Source organism: Carlito syrichta, unplaced genomic scaffold (assembly GCF_000164805.1).
Source record: "Carlito syrichta isolate Samal-C Ts95f unplaced genomic scaffold, Tarsius_syrichta-2.0.1 Scaffold304587, whole genome shotgun sequence".
Classification (NCBI taxonomy): domain Eukaryota; kingdom Metazoa; phylum Chordata; class Mammalia; order Primates; family Tarsiidae; genus Carlito; species Carlito syrichta.
In genome coordinates this window covers 69,953-89,647 of record NW_007248683.1, presented here as the reverse complement: position 1 = coordinate 89,647, position 19,695 = coordinate 69,953, and the positions used below count along the sequence as shown (strand labels likewise).

The window sequence follows — 19,695 nt, the reverse complement described above, 5'->3', positions numbered from 1 at the left end:
TTTTTTATAGTTGGAGTCTCACTCTGTCGCCCAGACTGGAGTGCAGTGGCCGCTCCTGGCCACCACCGCCTCGCCTGCTGGGCTCCAGTGATCCTTCCACCTCAGCCTTCCAAGTAGCTGGAACTACAGACACGCGCTACCATGCCAGGCTAATTTTTTTATTTATTGTAGAGATGATGTCTCGCCAAGTTGCCAGGTCTCGAACCCGCAGGCTCAGGCAATCCACTTGCCTCAGCCTCCCAAAGGCGCGGGATTACAGGCTGAGCCACCGAGCCCAGCACCACCTCCACCTTTCAAGTAGCTGGAACTACAGATGTGTGGGCTCAGGCAATCCACTCGCCTTGGCCTCCCAAAGTGCTGGGATTACAGGCTGAGCCACTGAGCCCGACCCCACCTCAGCCTTCTAAGTAGTTGGAACTACAGGCAGGTGCCACCACACCCGGCTAATTTTTTGATTTATTATAGAGATGAGGTCTCGCCAAGTTGCCCAGGTTGGTCTTGAACCCCTGGGCTCAGGTAATCCTCTCTTCTCAGACTCCCAAAGTGCTAGGATTACAGGCTTAAGCCACTGCACCCAGCTAGAGGTTTTTCCATGTTCTAGCACGTATCAGCACTCCATTCTTTTTTATCACTAGTTTTCCACTGTATGGATATTGTGTTGTGTTTATTCATTCACTGGTTGACAGATATTTTGGTTATTTCCAGCCTTTGGCTAATATGAATAATGTTTATGAATATTTGCATACAAGTCTTTATGTGTACATATGCTTTCATTTCACTTGGGAGATTCTACTTAAAAAAAATAAAAAGACTGGGTGTGGTGGCTCAGCCTGTATTCCCAGTCCCAGAACTTTAGGAGGCAGAGGTGAGCAGATTGCATGAGCCCACGGGTTCAAGAACGGCCTAGGCAACTTGCCAGGACCTCATTCTACAATAAATAAAAAAATTAGCCAAGTGTGGTAGCATGCGCCTGTAGTTCCGGCTACTTGTATGCGCCTGTAGTTCCGGAAGGATCACCTGAGCCTAGTGGCTTGATTCTGAGGTGGCCGTGAACATGTCATTGCACTCTAGCCTGGATTACCAAGTGAGACTCCAACTCAAAAAAAACCAAAAATGAGCTGGACATGGTGATGTGTGCCTGTATAGTAGTCTCAACTACTCCAAGGCTGAAGTGAAAGGATTGTCTGAGCCTGGAATGTCAAGGCTGTAGTGAGCCATGATTGTGGCACTGCACTCCATCCTGGCCAACAGAATGAGACTGTGACAGGAAGGAAGGGAGGAAGGGAGGAAGGGAGGGAGGGAGGTAAGGAGGGAGGGAAGAAGGGAGGAAGGGAGGAAGGGAGGGAGATAGAAAGGGAGGGAAGTCATACAGGTTGGAACTCTTTTCATTTTTTTTTAAAGAGATGGGGCCTTGCTATGCTGCCCCAGTTGGAGTACAATGGCAATTCACAGGTGCAGGCATAACATACTGCAGCCTTGAACTCCTAACCTTAAGCAATCCTCTCATCTCAGCTTCCTGAGTAGCTGGGATAATAGGCATATGCCACTATACCTAGCTCAGGCTGGAACCCTTTTTTTTTTTAATTGGAGTCTCACTATGTTGCCCAGGCTGGAGGCTACTCCAGCATCGACTTGCTAGGCTCCAGTGATCCTTCTGTGTCAGACTTTCAAGTAGCTGGAACTACAGGTGTGCGCTACCATGCCCGGCTAATTTTTGATTTATTGTAGAGAGAGGTCTCACCAAGTTCCCCCGGCTGATCTTGAACCCTTGGATTCAGGCAATCCTTTCGCCTCCGCCTCCCAAAGTGCTGGGATTACAGGCATGAGCCACTGCGCCTGGCTTAATATTTTTTTATTTATTGTGGAGACAACATCTTACCAAGTTGCCCAGGCTGGTGTTGAACCCCTGGGTTCAGGCAATCCTCTTGCCTCTTCCTTCCAAAGTGCTAGGATTACAGGCATGTATTTTATTTTTTGTAGAGACGAGGATTCACTATGTTGCCCAGGCTGGTCTCAAACTCCTGGGCTCAAGGGATTCTCCCACCTTGGCCTCCCATAGTGCTGGGATTAAAGGTGTGAGCCACCACACCAGGCCCTATATGACTTTTAAAAGAATAATATCCACTTGATTGATTTTTAAGAGCTCTAATCCTTATTTTTTTCTATACTACAAGTGTTCATGATTTAATGTAAAAAAAAAGACATAAGAATAATTTCAACTATGTAAAGAAAAAACTACAAAGAAAAAAACACTGGAAGGAAATAAGCTAAAATATACATTATTATTGCCTTATATAAAAGGCAGATTATGAATGAATGCTTTTTTTATATTTAACAGGAAAGGAAAGGAAAAAAATTCTTTTTTGTTCCTATATTTTTTCCAATACTATCTGAGCTTGCCAGATAAGCATATATTAATTTTTAATCTGATTATCAAAGTAAATGGAAAACTAAGAATGAGGGAGGGTGGGAAGGAAAGGAAAAGAAAAGAACCCTTAAACTTGATCATCTCACCTCAAAAAGGAGGCTGAATGCATCCTCCTCCTGACTTGTGAGGTGGACTGACAACCCCTTAATGAAGACACCTTGAGAGTTTTCCACAATAGTCATTGGTGTAACTGAGGGTCCAACATAGGGAAGAGTGGACAGGAGATCAAACAGGCTCTCATTATAGATTTCCAAGTAGGAAACACGCACAGTGATGGCATGTGTGGGGCGTTCTTCAATCATCCTGAAAACCTAGATGGGAGATTGGACAGCAGTTACCAAGAGCAAAACTCCAACAGCAGCTAGTGTTGGGGGACTCTAAATTCAGGAAGGGACATTAAGAAATATAATTCTTGTCCTAAAGGAATTTGCCATCTAGTTGGAATGATGGTCATTATCAACAACAATTATTGTTACTATTATTAGCCCATTAAGTGATATTTATTTATCACCATCTTGTACTTTTCTAATGCTTGACTTACAGATTGGCTAGCACATAGATTCTCAAGAAGCAAAGGCATGATGAGGGGAATGGACTCTGGAGTGAAGATCTCTTATTTCATGGGATCTCACCACTCATATGCCTCTTTTATGTCTATTATTTAATTCCATCCTCAGATAAATCTCCTGTGATTGAGGCAGAGCACGGGCAATACCCATTTGTGGAAGACTCAATACAATAAAAGTATTTGTCTATGGCCACTCATCTAGTAAGGACAGACATGAAGTCAAAATCTGACCTTCTTAGCTCCTGATAACCTTCCCAGTACTGACTGACCAAGTGATGCCGGACTGGTCTTTACCCCTCTCTGGACCTTAATTTTCTTATCTGTCAAATGGTGAGTTGGGCTGGATAATCCCTCATGCCCTGCCTTCCTCTAAGAGAGACCTGTGCTAAATGGTAGACACTAGCTGCAGATGGCTGCACTTGAAATGTGGCTAGTGCAAATAAACTGAATTTAAATTTTATTTAATTTTAATTAAACAGATTTAAAATGTACTCAACTCAGTTATTGGTAAAATTTTAAGTATGTTTGGAACAACTTGGGTATGTGAACCAACTTTTTTCAACTCTAAATTTTATGAAATCTAAATATAGATCAAGTGTTTCTGATGAATATTTAGTGTCTAAATTGAAATTTGTTCCAAGTGTAAAATGCACACTGGATTTCAAAAACCTAGTATGAGAAGAAGAATGTAAAATATCTCAACAATTTTATTTTGATTATACATGAAAAAAAATTTCAAGCCGGGCTCGGTGGCTCAGACTGTAATCCCGCACCTTTGGGAGGCTGAGGTGAGTGGATTGCCTGAGCCCATGGGTTCGAGACCTGACTGGGCAGCGAGACCTCATCTCTACAATAAAATCAAAAAATTAGCCAGGCATGGAAGTGCGCACCTGTCGTTCCAGCTACTTGGAAGGCTGAGGCAGAAGGATCGCCAGAGCACATCAGGTCGAGGCTGGGGTGGCCGGGAGCGGCCACTGCACTCCAGTCTGGGCGACAGAGTGAGACTCCAACTCAAAAAAAAAAAAAAAATTTCATTCGGAGTCCCATTCTATTGCCCAGGCTGAAATGCGATGGACTGACCTCCTGGGCTTGGGAGAGCTTCCACCTCAGCCTTCTGAGTAGCTAGGACTACAGGCAAGTGCCACTATACCCAGCTAATTTTTTAAATTCTTTCAGAGATGAGTCCTCACTATGTAACCCAGGCTGGTGTCAAACTCCTAAGTTCAAGCGATTCTGCTGCCATGGCCTCCCAAACTGCTGGAATTACAGGTGTGAGCCACCATACCCAGTCAATATTTTGGATATATTGAGTTCATAAAATATGGTTTTTTATATTTTGTGTTTTTGAGTCAGAGTTTTACTCTGTCACCAAGTCTGCCTCTGCCTGCTGGGCTCAGAAGAACCTTCCAAGTAACTGGGACTATAGGTGCGTGCCTTCACACCCCACTAATTATTTGATTTATCATAGAGATGAGGTCTTGCCATGTTTCCCAGGCTGGTCTCGACCTCCTAGGCTCAGGCAATCCTCTTGCCTCAGCCTCCCAAAGTGCTGGGATTACAGGAGCAAGCCACCATGCCCGACCTAAATAAAATATATCATTAAAATTAATTTCATCTGTTTATTTTTACTTTTTAAAATGTTGTTACTGGAAAACTCAAAATTGCATATGAGACTTACATTGTATTTTTATTTGTGGCACTGGGCTAGACTATTAAAGTCTAACATGCAGAGATACTGAAGCTTGGACAGTGAAATATTAAGGATATTGTTTCAAAAACTGGAGCATGGATGGTTTATATACTAGAGGGATATCTACACTTCTTGTAGGACAGGGCCTTAAAACCACAAGATGCTTTTGTGGAAAGGCCTTTTACTATGACCTCCAACCAGAGAGTCCTCACAGAGCCCAGGCTAACAGAGCCCAAAGGAAGGCCCTTGTGTTCTATATGCAGTCACACTTCCAGACTCCCAGGACTGACACAGTCCTGAAAACTCAGATCATGTCCTGCTTCTCTTGCCTTTGCTCTTTCAGGGCCTATGTTAGTAGAAGAACCTAGAGCAGGACAGTTAGGAAGCTCTGTAAGGGTCCATATTCCCCTCATTAAAACCAGGAAGCAGCAAGATTAGGACCTTCAAATGCTAATTATAGGATCACATATCATTGGAACTTTGAGGCTGGTGAGCATGCCTGATTCCCTCTGTCACAAATGAGGAAACAAGCTCAGTGTAGGTGTGAGTCAGAGTCTGAAACTTGAACTCCTGGTTTCCTGAGGCCTCTGACCCCACCCACCCCTGAACTGTGTGTACTCTGTGTTTACTGTCTGAAACTCCTTTGAGAGCTGGACCCCGCTGTCTCTAGTAGCCAGGCTGGGATCAGCAGAATCTATGGCAGAGAGAGGGGATTTATATGGCACCCCACCCGTGGGCCCACTCTCTACCTGCTGCAGGGCACGAGGGAGGATGCCCCGGTGCTTGTAATTTTCAGTTGCCCCCATCATGGTGTATGTCTTGCCAGCTCCCGTCTGCCCATAACACATGATGGTGCCTGCAAACATTTCAAAACATATCTTGGTGACATCTAGGAAAACAGCTCCAAGAACAGCTCTCCTAGCCCCCAGCAAACCTGGTGCTAGCCAGGGCCCTTGGCATAAACATGGCCAGTAGCTGGCAAGGTACAGGGGCTCATGCCTGTAATTGCAGCATTTTGGGAGGCCAAGGTAGGAGGATTGCTTGAGCCCAAGAGTTCAAGACCAGTATAGGGAACATAGCAAGAGCTCATCTCTACAATAAAAACTTTTTAAAAAAATTATCTTGGTGTGGTGGTATGTGCCTGTAGTCCCAGTTACTTAGGAGGCTAACACAGGAAGATCACATGAACCCAGGAATTAGAGGCTGCAGTGAGACGTCATTGTGTCACTGCACTCCAGTTTGGGTAACAGAATGTGACCTGGGACAAAAAAAAAAAAATTTTTTTTTTGAGTTAGAAAAAAAAATTTTTTTGCTAGACTATTAAAGTCTAAGATGCAGAGATACTAAAGCTTTGACAGTGGGATATTAAGGATATTGCTTCAAAAATGGAGCATGGATGGTTTAGAGGGATGTCTATACTTATAGGACAGGGTTTTAAAACCACAAGATGCTTTTGGGGAAAGGCCTTTTGCCATGATCTCCAACCAGAGAGTTGCCCAGGCTAGAAGGCAGTGGCACACTCACAGCCACCACAGCCTTGACCTGCTGGGCTCAGGTGATCTTTCTACCTCAACCTTCCAAGTAGCTGGAACTACAGGCATGTGCCACTATGTCCAGCTAATTTTTCTTGATTTATTGTAGAGATGAGGTCTTGCCAAGTTGCCCAGGCTGGTCTTGAACCCCTGGGCTCAGGCAATCCTCTCACCTCAGCCTCCCAAAGTGCTGGAATTTTAGGCATGAACTACCATGCCCAGCCAAAAAAAAAAAAAAAAAAAATGATGACCAATGGGAACAGCCAAAGACATCAGGAATTCCACCATGAAAGAGGGTGAGTGGGCAAGGGAACAGGGCCATAAGTGGTCAAACAAGGACATCTGCCCTGAATCTGTGTCCCACACAGTGCTCTACTGCTCCCTTTGCCAAGAGATGATCTGGCCTTAGGGCTCCTGAGGAGAACAAGGAATCTCAGGGTACAGAGGAATTGGAACTTTTCCTAAAAAGATGAGGAGGGAAATAGGAGTACTGGACTCCATCTTGTCTTTATTTTTTTATATAATTAAAAAATATTTGGGGAGGAGCTAGGGTCTTACTCTCTCACCCAGGGTGGAGTGCAGTGGCACCAATCATGGCTCACCACAGCCTTGACCTCTGGGCTCAGGCAATCCTTCCGCATCGGCCTCCCAAGTAGCTGGGACTACAGGCCCGACTAACTTTTTTTGTGGAGATGAGGTCTCACTGTGTTGCCTAGGCCGATCTTAAACTCCTGGGCTCAAGCAGTCCTCTCACCATGGGCTCCCAAGTGCTGAGACGATAGGTGTGAAGCTCCGCATCTGGCAGACTCCAGCCTTTCTTTAGCAAGGCCATGACTGCCAGAGTCTCAGGGCTAGCAAGAGGCATCTACTTCTCCAGAGAGGCAAGAAGAGCTTTCAAAAAGTCTCCAGGAAGAGATGGAGTGGAAAGGACATTTCCTGTCTATGGTGAGAATTCTTTGTAGATTGCAAGTTTCCATGGTATTAAACAGGGCTCCTAGTTGGTCCTATGTCACTTCCAGAAATGGTCTACCATGACCAGGCCTGATCTGGTCCCACTGCCGGCCCTGGGAAGACTTCTGTTTATACCTCTCACAGGTTTTAGGTCTATTATCACCACCAGGCTCTGGGAAACAACAACTCAGTCACACTGGACTCCGGCTTCCACCTGCTCTTCCTCTTGGCTTGGGCAGCCTGAGCTAGACTCCATCCCAAAGGCTGCTTCTGGGCATTTATGTAGATCTGTCCAGGCAGCACTGGGCTATGGAAATTGGTGTTTGCTTTTGTCACACAGATGCTCTGGTTCTTAGGATTAGTAGAAAGTTTTACACAAGGGGCCTTGATTCAGCATCTGAGTTAGATCCAAAACAGTGTCTATTAACCCAACACAAATGAGCGGGAAGGAGTCCCTTCAGCTATGACTCAGATCCCATTTGTAGATCTATAGCACCCATTTTAACCTCCCTAGCCTTAGTTCCTCTGTGTCCACCTCCTCAGGGCCACATCTCCTCAAGGGGTCATGAGAACATCCTTGGATCAGTGGGGACCACATCTATGTTCACACCAGGATAAATTACAATGACTGGACATCCACACTCAATGGTCTTAAAAAAAACAAACAGAGATGGAGTCTTGCTATGTTGCCCAGGCTAGTCTTGAACTCCTGAGATCAAGCAATCCTCCTGACTCGGTTTCCCAAACAGGCATGAGCCACCACACTTGGGCCAATGGTCTTTAAATATAAAATCTAAACAGGGAACATTCTCGTCAGAGCCACCAGATGGCAAAGTCTACAAACTGTGATATATTCTTTTTAAGAATTTTTAACATTTTAAAACAATCTTAGACTGAACAAATTTGTAAAAATATTCCAAAAAATTTTAACTTGTTGAAAAAATCAAACTCAAGTTTTTAGTAGTAATGTAAATAATCTTATTAGAATATGAACAATACATTAAGTGTGTCAGCAGAATAAACAAAAATAGCCACTAGCAGGTTACTGAGAGAAAAAAAAATGAACTCTATCAAACTCATCCCAAGGACAAATCTCCAGAACTAATATTTGAGAGATCTGAAAAAGGCTAATAGCTGAACCCCCATGACTTATACAGAGCCAAGGTCTATTAATTTTCCTGTAAAAGTAGAACCCCAGGACATTGGCTCAAGTCATGCCCACGATGTCAACAAGAAACTAGTAAGTTTGTACCATAAGAACAGAGATAGACAAAGAAACATACAAATGTTAGTGAGGCTATATTTTATTTTATTCCCCATAAGATACTTGTACCTCTTACCCTGGAAGGGGCTCCTCATGTTCTTACATAAGACAAGGTTAATTAACCAAATTACCATTATAGCCATTGAGGGCCTGGGAAATCACATCCTTTGCAACTGTCTCATAAACCAAGTCCTGGGAGGCATCATGGAGAACTCCATCTAGCTTGAATGACCAATCTGTCTGCTGGTTATTGACAACTCCTCTCCGAGTGTCTTTTTTTAGATGAATATCAATGCTCTAGGGAAAAAAAGAGTTAAAAAACATTGTTTATTAATAAACTGGCTGGGCACTGTGGCTCACACCTGTAATCCCCGTACTTTGGGAGGCAGAAGTGAGAGGACTGCCTGAGCCCAGGGGTTCGAGACCAGCCTGGACAACTTGGTGAGACCTCGTCTCTGCAATAAACCAAAAAATTAGTCGGGTGTAGTAGCATGCACCTGTGGTGAGGGAGCTACTTGGATACTAAGGCATAAGGATCACCTGAGTCCAGATACAGGCTGCAGTAGCTGTGGGCGTGCCGCTGTACTCCAGCCTGGGTGACAGAGTGAGACTTTGATAAAAAAAAAAAAAACTGGCATTAAAAAAAAAAAATCACTGATGGCTGATACCTGACCCTGAGGAAATTAAGGAAGTGAACTGCAGGATGAAGCGGGACTTCCACATATGGACTGATATTCTGAGTGAATTCTTTGATGGGAGTAGGGAGCTCCTAGGGGGGTCACATCATCCTCAGGGTGAAAAGATCAGGAGACTTACTAGTTTCAGTACCTCTCACTCTAATCTACAGGGTGCTTTCTGTCTTGTCTATGATGTGAGGTCAATCAAATTTATTATGTTTTTATTAAACAAGATTTACATACATTCCATAAGCATAGGGAGGAACCGTGTGAGCTTGGTGACAGAGGCCTGGTCTGGAGCCCCATCTCTCTAGCTACTGGTAGTGAGGCCTCCCTCAGCTCTGCACTGTGGTGAGCATCTACTTCCATATACGTGCTATGGGCCAATGTGAGTAACGATGAAATAATAGCCACAGAAAAGGCTATGCACTTCTCAGACACAGCTACTCACTGGAATCAGAGTAAATTCAGAGTGCTCAACCTACTTCTTTTTTTTTTTTTTTTTATCAGAGTCTCACTTTGTCGCCCAGGCTAGAGTGCAATGACACTCGCATGGCTACCACAGCCTCAACCTGCTGGGTTCAAGCGATCCTTCCACCTCAGTGTTCCAAGTAGCTGGAACTACAGGCATGTGCCTCCATGTCTGGCTAATTTTTTGATATACTGTAGAGATGAGGTCTCGCCAAGTTGCCCAAGCTGGTCTTGAACCCATGGGCTCAGGCAATCCTCTCACCTCAGCCTCCCAAAGTGCTGGGATTTATAGGCATGAGCCACTGTGCCCGGTCTCAACTTACTTCTAATCAGCAGATTTTTAGGTGCATGTCCCTTCATAGCAAGCCATTGTGGCAGCAGCTGGCTTAGGGACATATTGGTAAGGTCAGTGGTGATGCCAATCTTCTTGGCTGGGACTTTTGATGTAAAGACTCATGCAAAAATCTTATACTGGCTGCTCTAATTCAGGAGCCATGATCAGGCCACACAGAAAAGTTAAGACCAAGAAACACAGGCGTGGTCCATTCACCCATTAAATCGTCTGTGCTTCTGTGGTCACTGAAACCACATATAGCAGGGCATGTTATACAGGGTTGCATCTGAGTTCTTTTCTGATTGCTAGGACCTTTGAATCCTGAGCAGTCTGTCCTTAAATTCTTCCTCTGAAGAATGTCTCGTCAGGTGGGGTGGTGGTTCACACCTCCAATCCCAGCACTTTGGGAGGTGGAGGCAAGAGGATTGCCTGAGCCCACGGGTTCAAGACTAGCTTGGGCAACATGGCGAGACCTCGTCTCTACAATAAATCAAAAAATTAACCAGGTGTGGTGGTATACACCTGTAGTTCCAGCTACTTGGAAGGCTGAGGCAGAAGGATTGCCTGAGCCCAGCAGGTCGAGGGTGAGGTGGCTGTGAGCTTGCCACTGCACTCCAGCCTGGGTGACAGAGTGAGACTCTGACTCAAAAAAAAAGAATGTCTCAATGATGACTATGGCAGGCTTAAAAATGTTTGCTGAATGAAAACATCTAACACTCTCATGCTATCCTTAAGCCCATCATAGTCTTCAGAAGAAATCTCAGGACAGGGGTGAGGGTATAGAGATGGATAAAACTTTCCAGTTCTCTTGATAAGAGTTTACCCTACTTCTTTGATAAGTTACACAGTTATCAACTCAAGATATTCTTACCATCCTGCCCGGATGATATAATGGCAAATTAAATCATGATAAAGTTTTATGAGTATGGACAAATGTCAATTTTCTTGTGTTAGAAACAAGGGTAAAGGTAAATTTATTAACTTACTAAAGGTAAAATTATTAAAAGACAATGAAAGATAGCAGTTTTATGAATTTCCTCATTAACAGCGTCGTGAGGGAGTGGTTTGGACTTGATGGACTCTATAGTCCATTTGAACTTTTACCAACTCAATCAGTCTTGGTTCTTAAAAAGGTTGTTTGAAAGTAAGGTTACGCTGTAGTGAGTGGGACAGAAAGGCTCAGGCAAGCAAGGCAAACACATTGCACTTACTTTGTTGTCATCTCCATATCTGATCATCTCATGAGCAAAGTCATCAGTGGGCTTGACACGGACAAATGCATGAACTTTTTTCCTAGTACCCATTCTAGCTAAAAAGAAGAGAACAATGAAATTTCCAGTAGTCATCATTAAACAACTACAGGAGAGGGGTCATTCATGAAGAAGATCTGAAAGGAACGACATGCAGTCCAGTAGTTTTTGTCCCTCTGAGAGCCAGTCTCCCTTCCTTCCCCTCAGCGTTTCAGTGCTCTACCCACAGAACACTGCTCAATAAGTACATGAACTTCCTGCTTCACAGGCTGCTCTACTATTTTCCAAAATGACCCCCAAGGCACCAAAATACAGAAAGAAGAAATGCTTCCATTAGTAATCGTTTTCTTTTTTTTAAAGATGTGGGTACAATTCAGGGTTAAGCATACAAATGGTCATTATACAGGTAAAGTGTGGACCTCACTTTGGCTTCCACTTTGCCCAGTTTAAGATCAGGTACCCCTTATTGATGAAGTATACTACCCCCCACCCCGCCAGCAGTTTCCCACTACTGCCAATCCCTTTCTTATAGTATTATGATAATTATTCAGGGTCCACTTATGAGTGAGAACATGTAGTACTCAGTTCTTTGTCTCTGTGATAGATCTTAATGTTGTTTCTAGAAGTGTCCTACATCTGAGTACACCTATGCTTTGCCTGATTTGCTATATTTTTTCTAAATACTTATTATGAAATAGATTAAAACTAATTTTATTCTCTTCCCTTTTTTAGAGATAGGGCCCTGTCACTCAGGCTGAAGTGTAGTGGCACAATCATAGCTCACTACAGCCTCAAACTCCTGGGCTCAAGTTGTCTCCAATCTTAGCCTTGAATTTCTGGGCTCAAGCGATCCTCCCACCTCAGCCTTCTGAGTAGCTGGAACTACAGGTGCGTGCCACAGTACCTGGCTAAGTTTATTTCTTTTATTAACATAACTTGCTTCAGATGCAGCATCCCCTTCTCTACATCTGTTAGACTAACTGAGAAATAGATGCCCTATAAGTATATTTTGTCCCATAATCAAAGATTGTTCTCTTACTACATTGAGAGAAAATCACAGACAGTCCTCTTGTTTTCCTAAAACCTAACTATATTTTCATCATTTGCTTTCAGTTAGCCACATATATATTTGCCTTCCCTTATTTATACTATCGCAAATAACTGTATGTATACAAGTATAATAAAATTTAAAAAATAAATGCTAGATGTGGCTTCATGGAAGAGGATGAAAGCTTACAGATACACAAGATATACAACTTTTCTGTTATGTAGAGTTGTCCCAAAATGGAAAAGATCTTCTCAAGGTAAGAACTACAAATACTATAAAGAGTCAAGCAAAATCAAGATGCTTACTAGCAAAGATACAACTGAAGGGATTGTTGCATTGAGTTGGAGGGTAAATTGATCTCTAAGATATTGTTCAATTAAAATATTTTATTTCATTTATTTGTTTATTTTATTTTTTCTTTTTAAAACTAGTCAAGTGCATTAGAAAGAATATTTTAATATTTCATTAAAATTTTATTTTTCTTTGAGACAGAGTCTTGCTGTCACCCAGGTTGAAATGCAGTGGCATGATCATGGCTGTGCAGCCTCAAACTCCTTGTGCTCAAGTGATCCTCCTACCTCAGTCTCCCAAATAGCTAGGACTACAGGTGCATGCTACCATGCCTGGCTAATTTTTTTTTATTTTCTGTAGAGACAGGGTCTTGCTATATTGCTCAAGCTGGTCTAGAACCCCTGGCCTCAAGCAGTGCTCCCACCTCAGCCTTCCAGAGTGCTGGGATTACAGGTGTGAGTCATCATGTCTGGCCTATAAAAACTTTTAAAAATGGAATTGCACTACTCTCTAAATGATAACTAAGAAATCTCATATTTATTAGCTATTAGTATCATTGATCAAATCACACTTAGCCTTCCCCTGTGAGTGTCTGTGTAAAAATATTTTATTTTTTGTAGAGATGGGGTTTTGCTATGTTGCCCAGGCTGGTCTCAAACTCTTGGCCTCAAGCAGTCCTCCTGCCTCAGCCTCCCAAAGTGATAGGATTATAAGTATGAGCCATCATGCCAGGCCTAATACTCATTAGACAGTAAATTTTGGTTCTAACATTGACATAAAGTGGATAAGTAAAGAGGATTATTCAATAGAGGTGAGAATCACACTGTTTTTTATTGCTTTAAGGATGACTTAAAATTTCATCAGTTCTTGAGGTGCTTTGGTATATACAAAGATGACAAAGGATAAGATATTGGAGAAAATGTCAAGTACTCAAGGGAAAGCTATGTAACCTATTTGTAATCATCATCAATTATGTTAAATCTAGTTAAGTAGTACTAGAAAACTACATAAAAGTTTATGGAAAATATTAAATAATTTCATTGTTCAAAACTATTAGGCAAATTAACATAATACAATTTTAATTGTTCTAAGATGAAACACTTTTAATTTTAAATATAAATATCTTTTTCTAAAATCAATCTATTATTTTTTCTCTTTTATGTGGTAATTTTAACAATATCATCACATAGCATGTGGGTAGGTAGTCCCAAATGTGCCTCAAATTTCAGTAATTTTACTTTTATGAAACCATGAATATAAAGAAAGAATGTTAAAAACCCATTAAAAAATTATTTTTGAGTAGGAGTCTCACTCTGTCACCCAGACTGGAGGGCAGTGGCACATTCCTGGCTACAGCAGCCTTGACCTGCTGGGTTTAGGCAATCCTTCCACCTAATTTTTCCAAATAGCTGGAACTACAGGCACACGCCACCATGCTCAGATAATTTTTTGATTTATTGTAGAGATGGGGTCTCACCAAGTTGTCCTGGCTGATCTCGAACCCATGGGCTCAGGCAATCCTCTCACTTCTGCCAAAGTGCTGGGATTATAGGTGTGAGTCACTGCGCCCGGCCTAACCCATTTAGAATTAATATTCCACAGTGGACAGAGGCCTCAGGGCAGGATGTATGCAGCACCATCCACTTCTCTTCCGAGCTTCCTGTTACTGTCCAATTCAGTAAGAAGTGAAGCATTTGCACCCAAAATAAGCCGTACTCTCATGGGGTGGGATAGAGTTAAGGCTAAGGTAAAAAACAAACAAACAAACAAAAACTCCGGGAAACAGTTTTTTTTTGAGTTGGAGTCTCACTCTGTCGCCCATGCTGGAGTGCAGTGGTAGGCTCACAGTCACTGCAGCCTTGAACTGCTGAACTCAGGTGATCCCTCCCCCTCAGTCTTCCAAGTAGCTGGAATTACAGGTATATGCCAATTTTTTTTTTTTTTTTTTTTTTGAGTTGGAGTCTCACTCTGTAGTCCAGGCTGGAGTGAAGTGGCACACTCACAGTCACCCCAGCATTGACCTGTTGGGCTCCAGCGATCCTTCCGCCTCAGCTTTCCAAGTAGCTGGAACTACAGGTGCATGCTACATGCCTGGCTAATTTTTTCATTTATTGTAGAGACGAGGTCTCGCCAAGTTGCCCAGGCTGGTCTCAAACCCCTGGGCTCAGGCAATTCACTTGCCTCGGCCTCCCAAAGTGCTGGAATTACAGGCATGAGCCACCACACCTGGCAACACTTTTGAAAAAGACAATCAGCAAAGGAATTTGCTGAATTTATGAAGAGTTAGGGAAATGTGACACATAGGAAGTGGACTCAATTTCATTTTCAAATTGGAAAATAGCACTATCAACAGTAAGGAAAAAATAGCTTTCTTGTACTACTGCAAAGCACTCCAACAAACTGATATGATGTTTACTATTTTAAAAAAATATTTATTTCTTTATTCATTCATTCATTTTAGAGATTAGAGATAGGTATCTCTTTGTGTTGCTCAGGTTCAACTTGTACTCCTGGGCTCATATGTTCCTCCTGCCTCAGCCTCCTGAGTAACTGGGACTACAGGTGTGCACCACTGTGTCCAGCTTTAAAAAACTAATTTTTAAGATCTTTACCATATAAAAACCCCATGCATTAACAGGGACTTCTTTCTTTAATTATAGTTCATTATTTTGCTTTTTAAAAAAGCATATTAAGGCCAGGCACAGTGGCTCATGCCTGTAATCCTTGGAAGGCCGAGGTGGATGGATCGCTTGAGGTCAGGAATTCAAGATCAACCTGGGCAACATAGCAAGACTTCGTCTCTAAAAAAAGTAAAACTTTACCCAAGCGTAGTGGCACTTGCCTATAGTCCCAGCTACTTGGGAGGCTAAGGTGGAAACATCACATAAGCTCAGGCGGTCAAAGTTGCAGTGAGCTGTAATAGCACCACTGCACTCCAGCCTGGGTGACAGAGTAAGACTCTGACTCAGAAAAAAAAAAGCACATTAAATAAAGAATTGCAACATTTCAAATGTAATTATCTAAGAGAGGTTCAATAAGTGTTACCTGACAAAAATTATTCTAGATTTTAAAAATATTAATGTCCTTCCACATTTTCACGTAACTTGTTGTGACCACTTGATTTCTTCATCAAGTAGTATTAAGTATCTCTATAGGAGAAAGTTAGAGACAGACCTTGTTCTTTCAGCCTACAGTTTCAATGATATGAACAAAATAAAACTGATGCCTGTTATAAGTCCTTCAGATGTTAAATCAAATAAGCAAATGTGGTACTTACATGTTTGCCTATTGTAAAGTGTGTGCACACTTCCCACATTCCTCATCACAATTTCATGGAAGTCTTTTCCTAGTCACTATGGGATCATTCAGACCTTTTGAGAACATGAATCTGCAAGATATTGGAGTGAACAAGAACAGTGGCTTGTCTAATTTAAGTCCTAACATTTTTGTCTGCAAAACTGAGCTCTAGAAATAAAAAGCCAGGCTCGGTGGCTGAGCCTGTAATCCCAGCACTTTGGGAGGCTGAGGTGAGTGGATTGCCTGAGCCCGCAGGTTCGAGACCCACCTGGGCAGCGAGACCTCATCTCTACAATAAATCAAAAAAATCACCCGGGCGTGGTAGCGCTTGCCTGTAATTCCAGCTACTTGGAAGGCTAAGGCGGAAGGATCGCCAGAGCCCAGCAGGTCGAGGCTGCGGTGGCCGGGCTCCAACTCAAAAAAAAAAAAAAAGAAAGAAAAAGTGAGACTCCAACTCAAAAAAAAAAAAAGAAATAAAAAGCCACAAAGAGATCTAACATAAATCCCAAAACTGAGGAATCTGAAGAGAACATCTCATCTACAAGTTCACTTTGATCTATGCCATAGGGAAGTTGAGAGTAGAGGGGAGTGTGTTTTGACTCACTCATTCCTAAAGCTCTGGGAACCACTCCTCACAGCAGCCCAGAGGGCCCATTCTCCTACCCAGGGAAGTTCAGATGTCATCCAGGGTGCCTTCTGAGAGCAATCACGAAGAAGTAGGGAGCTCTGGGAGCAGGTGCCCAGACCACCCTCCCTGACGCCTTAGCCCACTGACAGCACAAGCATAGTACAGGCCAGCTCAAAGCACACCCATCCCTCAGGAGCCTGCCCGGAGTTCTCTGTTCTGTGATTAGCCAACATGCACATGCACATGCACATGCACATGCAGTCATCCAATCTATGCTTCCCAAGGCCCTCCCCATGACTCCACGCATGCCAGGAGCCATATCCATCGTAAATAAGCCTTCCCTATGAACCACACCCCTCCTGTGAGCCTACCATTCAGCAACCCCTCAACCCAGGCATTTGGGGACCCCATGCTATCTTGCACTTACTGAAATACTGCTTGTTACCATTCTTATGCCGCTTCATTTGAGTGGATTTCACCTCCCAAATTAATTTACAAGCTGGTTGAGAACAAGGACTGTGACTTTTATCTCTTTTGAATCCCCCCACAATGTCCAGAACAGAGCCCAGCACAGAGCAGGTACTCAAGAAATGGTGGTTGGAGGTGATGGTCATGGCTGGAAGTCAGAGAGCAGCTGCATCTCCATATGTGGATCCATCTTCAGTCACTACTGAGAGAGTCGCAAGGGGCATGTGATGTCACTCCCCTTCCATATCACCTCTGACCCAAGCCCACAGCCCTTCCAGAAGAACATCTGGTTTACAAGTGCAAAAAGGCACATTCAGCCCTTCACCACACCCTCCCCTTTAGTAGTGTCTTTCTCGCTCAGGACCTAGTGGGGAATGCCCCTCCTTTGTAAGCCTTCCTTAGATATTTCTGGTCCAAAAATTGCGACTCCGAGTGGCCACCAGGAGACCTCTGTGGAGAGACTCCCAGCTTCCTCATTTGTTTTAGGAGTGGAGATTAACAGAATTGCCACCAGGAACCCCTGAAGGCTCAACAAGAGGAGTAGGAGGCCTGACAGTGGCTCACATCTCAGCACTCGGGAAGGCGGAGGCCAGAGCCAGAGGATCAATTGAGTCAAGGAGTTCAAGACTAGTCTAGGTAACACAACAAGATCTTATCTCCACACAAAACCAAAATATTAGCCGGGGATGGAAGTGTATGCCTGTAGCCCCAGCTACTCCGGAGGCTGAGGTGGAAAGATTGCTTGAATCCAGGAGTTTAAGGCTGCAGTAAACTATGATCACTGCACTCCAGCCTGGTCAAAAAACAAAAAAACTATGATAGTGTCACTGCACTCCCTGGTGGTGGTAGTGGAGGAAAGAGGAGGAAGAGGAGAAGAAGAAAAAGAGAAAAGGAAGCGTATGGTGGAACGGTAGGCACCAGGTGGGTCCCTGTCTTCCAGTGGTCCTGCCCAGTTACGGAACTGTCACCGGGAACCTTCACTCATAGCTACCGAAGCGGCAGGGGTAACAGTACCTGAACCCAAACCACTGGGTCCAACTGCATCTGACTTTGGGTTGAACACCAGATTGGGATCCAGAGAAAGCTAGCCTTTTTCCTTTTTCTCATCCAACGTGCTGGTCCCCTTAGTGGAGTCTGGACGGCAGTGGGCCTTGAGCCCATTCCCGTTCCTCCCTGGAGCGGTTTTCTCATCTGTTAAGCGAAGGGCTCGGACTGGTGATCCCGAAGCCCCCTCCAGTTCGAAAACTGACGAGTGCAGAAGAGTCTAGGTGACCTCTGGCCCCCTGCCTCACACTCTTTCTGTATTGGGCGAGACGTGGGACCTCGTGGGATCAGGGAACATTAGCTCCGAAGGCCCCAAGTCGCGGCCAGACTGAAAGGGCTGGGCGATGCCGCGCCCTCCTTCGCCTGGGTTTCGTAGCTGAACTAGCCAAACTGGGAACTCCCGATTAGAGCGGTGTTCGGACCACAGCCACTGCCAGCTGTCCAGGCGTACACCCTTCTTCAGTCTCCCTTCTTCCCGCCCCCACTGGCCCGCGGCCCCTGCTCACAGCTCGCTAGGCAGCGGCGCTCCCTGCAGCCCCTCGCAGCAACTGAAACACCGTACGCGACCAGGACGCCCCACGCGCTGCAGCAGGGTTGTGTACAGAGTCGTCATGGCAACGAGTCGCTTCCGGGGATTCCGGAAGTGTCAGGGGTGGCGGAAATGAAATTCGAGGTATACGTCGCGGCTACGGGTAAGATCATAGCTGAATCGGGAGGACAGGAGATGGGGTCGATTTATCTAGAAAGACTTCGGCAGCTGCATGCGCGAAGCCTAGGTCGGGGCAGCGAGGGAACGAAGGCTGCGTATGAACCAGGAAGCGAGGCAGAGGGGCTTCCGGCACAGAAGAGTTTGCGACTACGGCGGCCGCGCAGGCCCGTCTGGTTACAGCTCTGCTCTCCGAGCCTCTGTCGGCGTGCGCCCACGCCCCGCCCTAGTTAATGTTGAGCCGGCCGGACAGGCCTGCGCAGTTGCGGCGGCCGGGGAAGATGGTGGAGGACGGCGCGGAGGAGCTGGAGGACCTGGTGCACTTCTCGGTGTCCGAGTTGCCTAGTCGCGGCTACGGCGTCATGGAGGAGATCCGGCGGCAGGGCAAACTGTGCGACGTGACCCTCAAGGTGCCGTGGGCTGGTCGGCGGCAGGCTGAGGGCAAAGGGGCCGAGCCGGTAGAAAAGAGGGGCGGGGGACAGGGAAACAGGTCGAGTGGGTGAGGAGAAGAGGTTGGAGGGGGACCAGTTGGTGGGGAGAGAGGTGCTGAGCTAGAAAGCGGGCTTGGGACCGAGTGGGGAGAGGAAGAGGAACAGACTTTCCGTCCTTGGAAGTAAAGGTTGAGAGAGGTGCGCCGCTTAGGCCCTCGAAGTGGGAGACGTTGGGGTACCCGCCTCCCTTTTTTGTCACGCGGACAAGATAACTCGGACTAACAACCTCTCTATGGAGAAAGGGGCGGTGGCTGGCTCCTCATTCTGATGGGAAGTATCTTCTCTTGTCACCGTGCACATTTCTTTGTACCCCCTCGGAGTTGGCTGTGCTGTTGGAGAAGGCTTCTCCTTAGGAGTCATTGCCTGTCCTTGATTGTTAGATTACTACTTTGTCTCTTGAGAGCTTTTAAAATCTGATCTGGAAATTTTTTGAAGTGAGAGGCTACTCTGCCCCACACTGAAAGGCATCACCCACCGCTGCTGCCGCTGCCGCCACCACCACCACCACCACCACCACCACCACCAAGGTCCAGGAGGCTGGGCTGATGAGCTGCGTG

At 44.8% G+C, this 19,695-nt stretch overlaps 2 protein-coding genes across 5 annotated transcripts in view; one reads left to right on the top strand and one right to left on the bottom strand.

The window, feature by feature from the left end:
• Positions 1 to 2,496: 2,496 nt before the first annotated feature.
• LOC103262665 (kinesin-like protein KIF9) lies at positions 2,497 to 18,745 on the bottom strand. 3 transcript variants are annotated; one of them, XM_008060301.2, is made up of 6 exons: positions 18,448 to 18,523; positions 16,857 to 17,099; positions 11,127 to 11,224; positions 8,565 to 8,730; positions 5,436 to 5,542; positions 2,497 to 2,739 (listed from the first exon to the last, which is right to left on the bottom strand). In XM_008060301.2, exons 2-6 carry the CDS (start codon positions 17,041 to 17,043, stop codon positions 2,506 to 2,508), a joined length of 792 nt encoding a protein of 263 aa, XP_008058492.2. In that variant the 5' UTR covers positions 17,044 to 17,099; positions 18,448 to 18,523; the 3' UTR covers positions 2,497 to 2,505. The 3 variants fall into 3 exon arrangements, with proteins under 3 accessions (XP_008058492.2, XP_021569183.1, XP_021569184.1); XM_021713508.1 differs by having other exon boundaries at positions 16,875 to 17,099; XM_021713509.1 differs by lacking the exon at positions 16,857 to 17,099 and having other exon boundaries at positions 18,448 to 18,745.
• Positions 18,588 to 19,695, top strand: part of KLHL18 (kelch like family member 18) — a 56,206-nt gene continuing 55,098 nt past the window's right edge. For both annotated transcript variants that reach the window (XM_021713507.1, XM_008060300.2), the window contains exon 1: positions 18,588 to 19,057. In XM_021713507.1, coding sequence (XP_021569182.1) covers positions 18,881 to 19,057 — 177 coding nt within the window. In that variant the 5' untranslated portion in view covers positions 18,588 to 18,880. The remainder of the gene's footprint in view (positions 19,058 to 19,695) is intronic.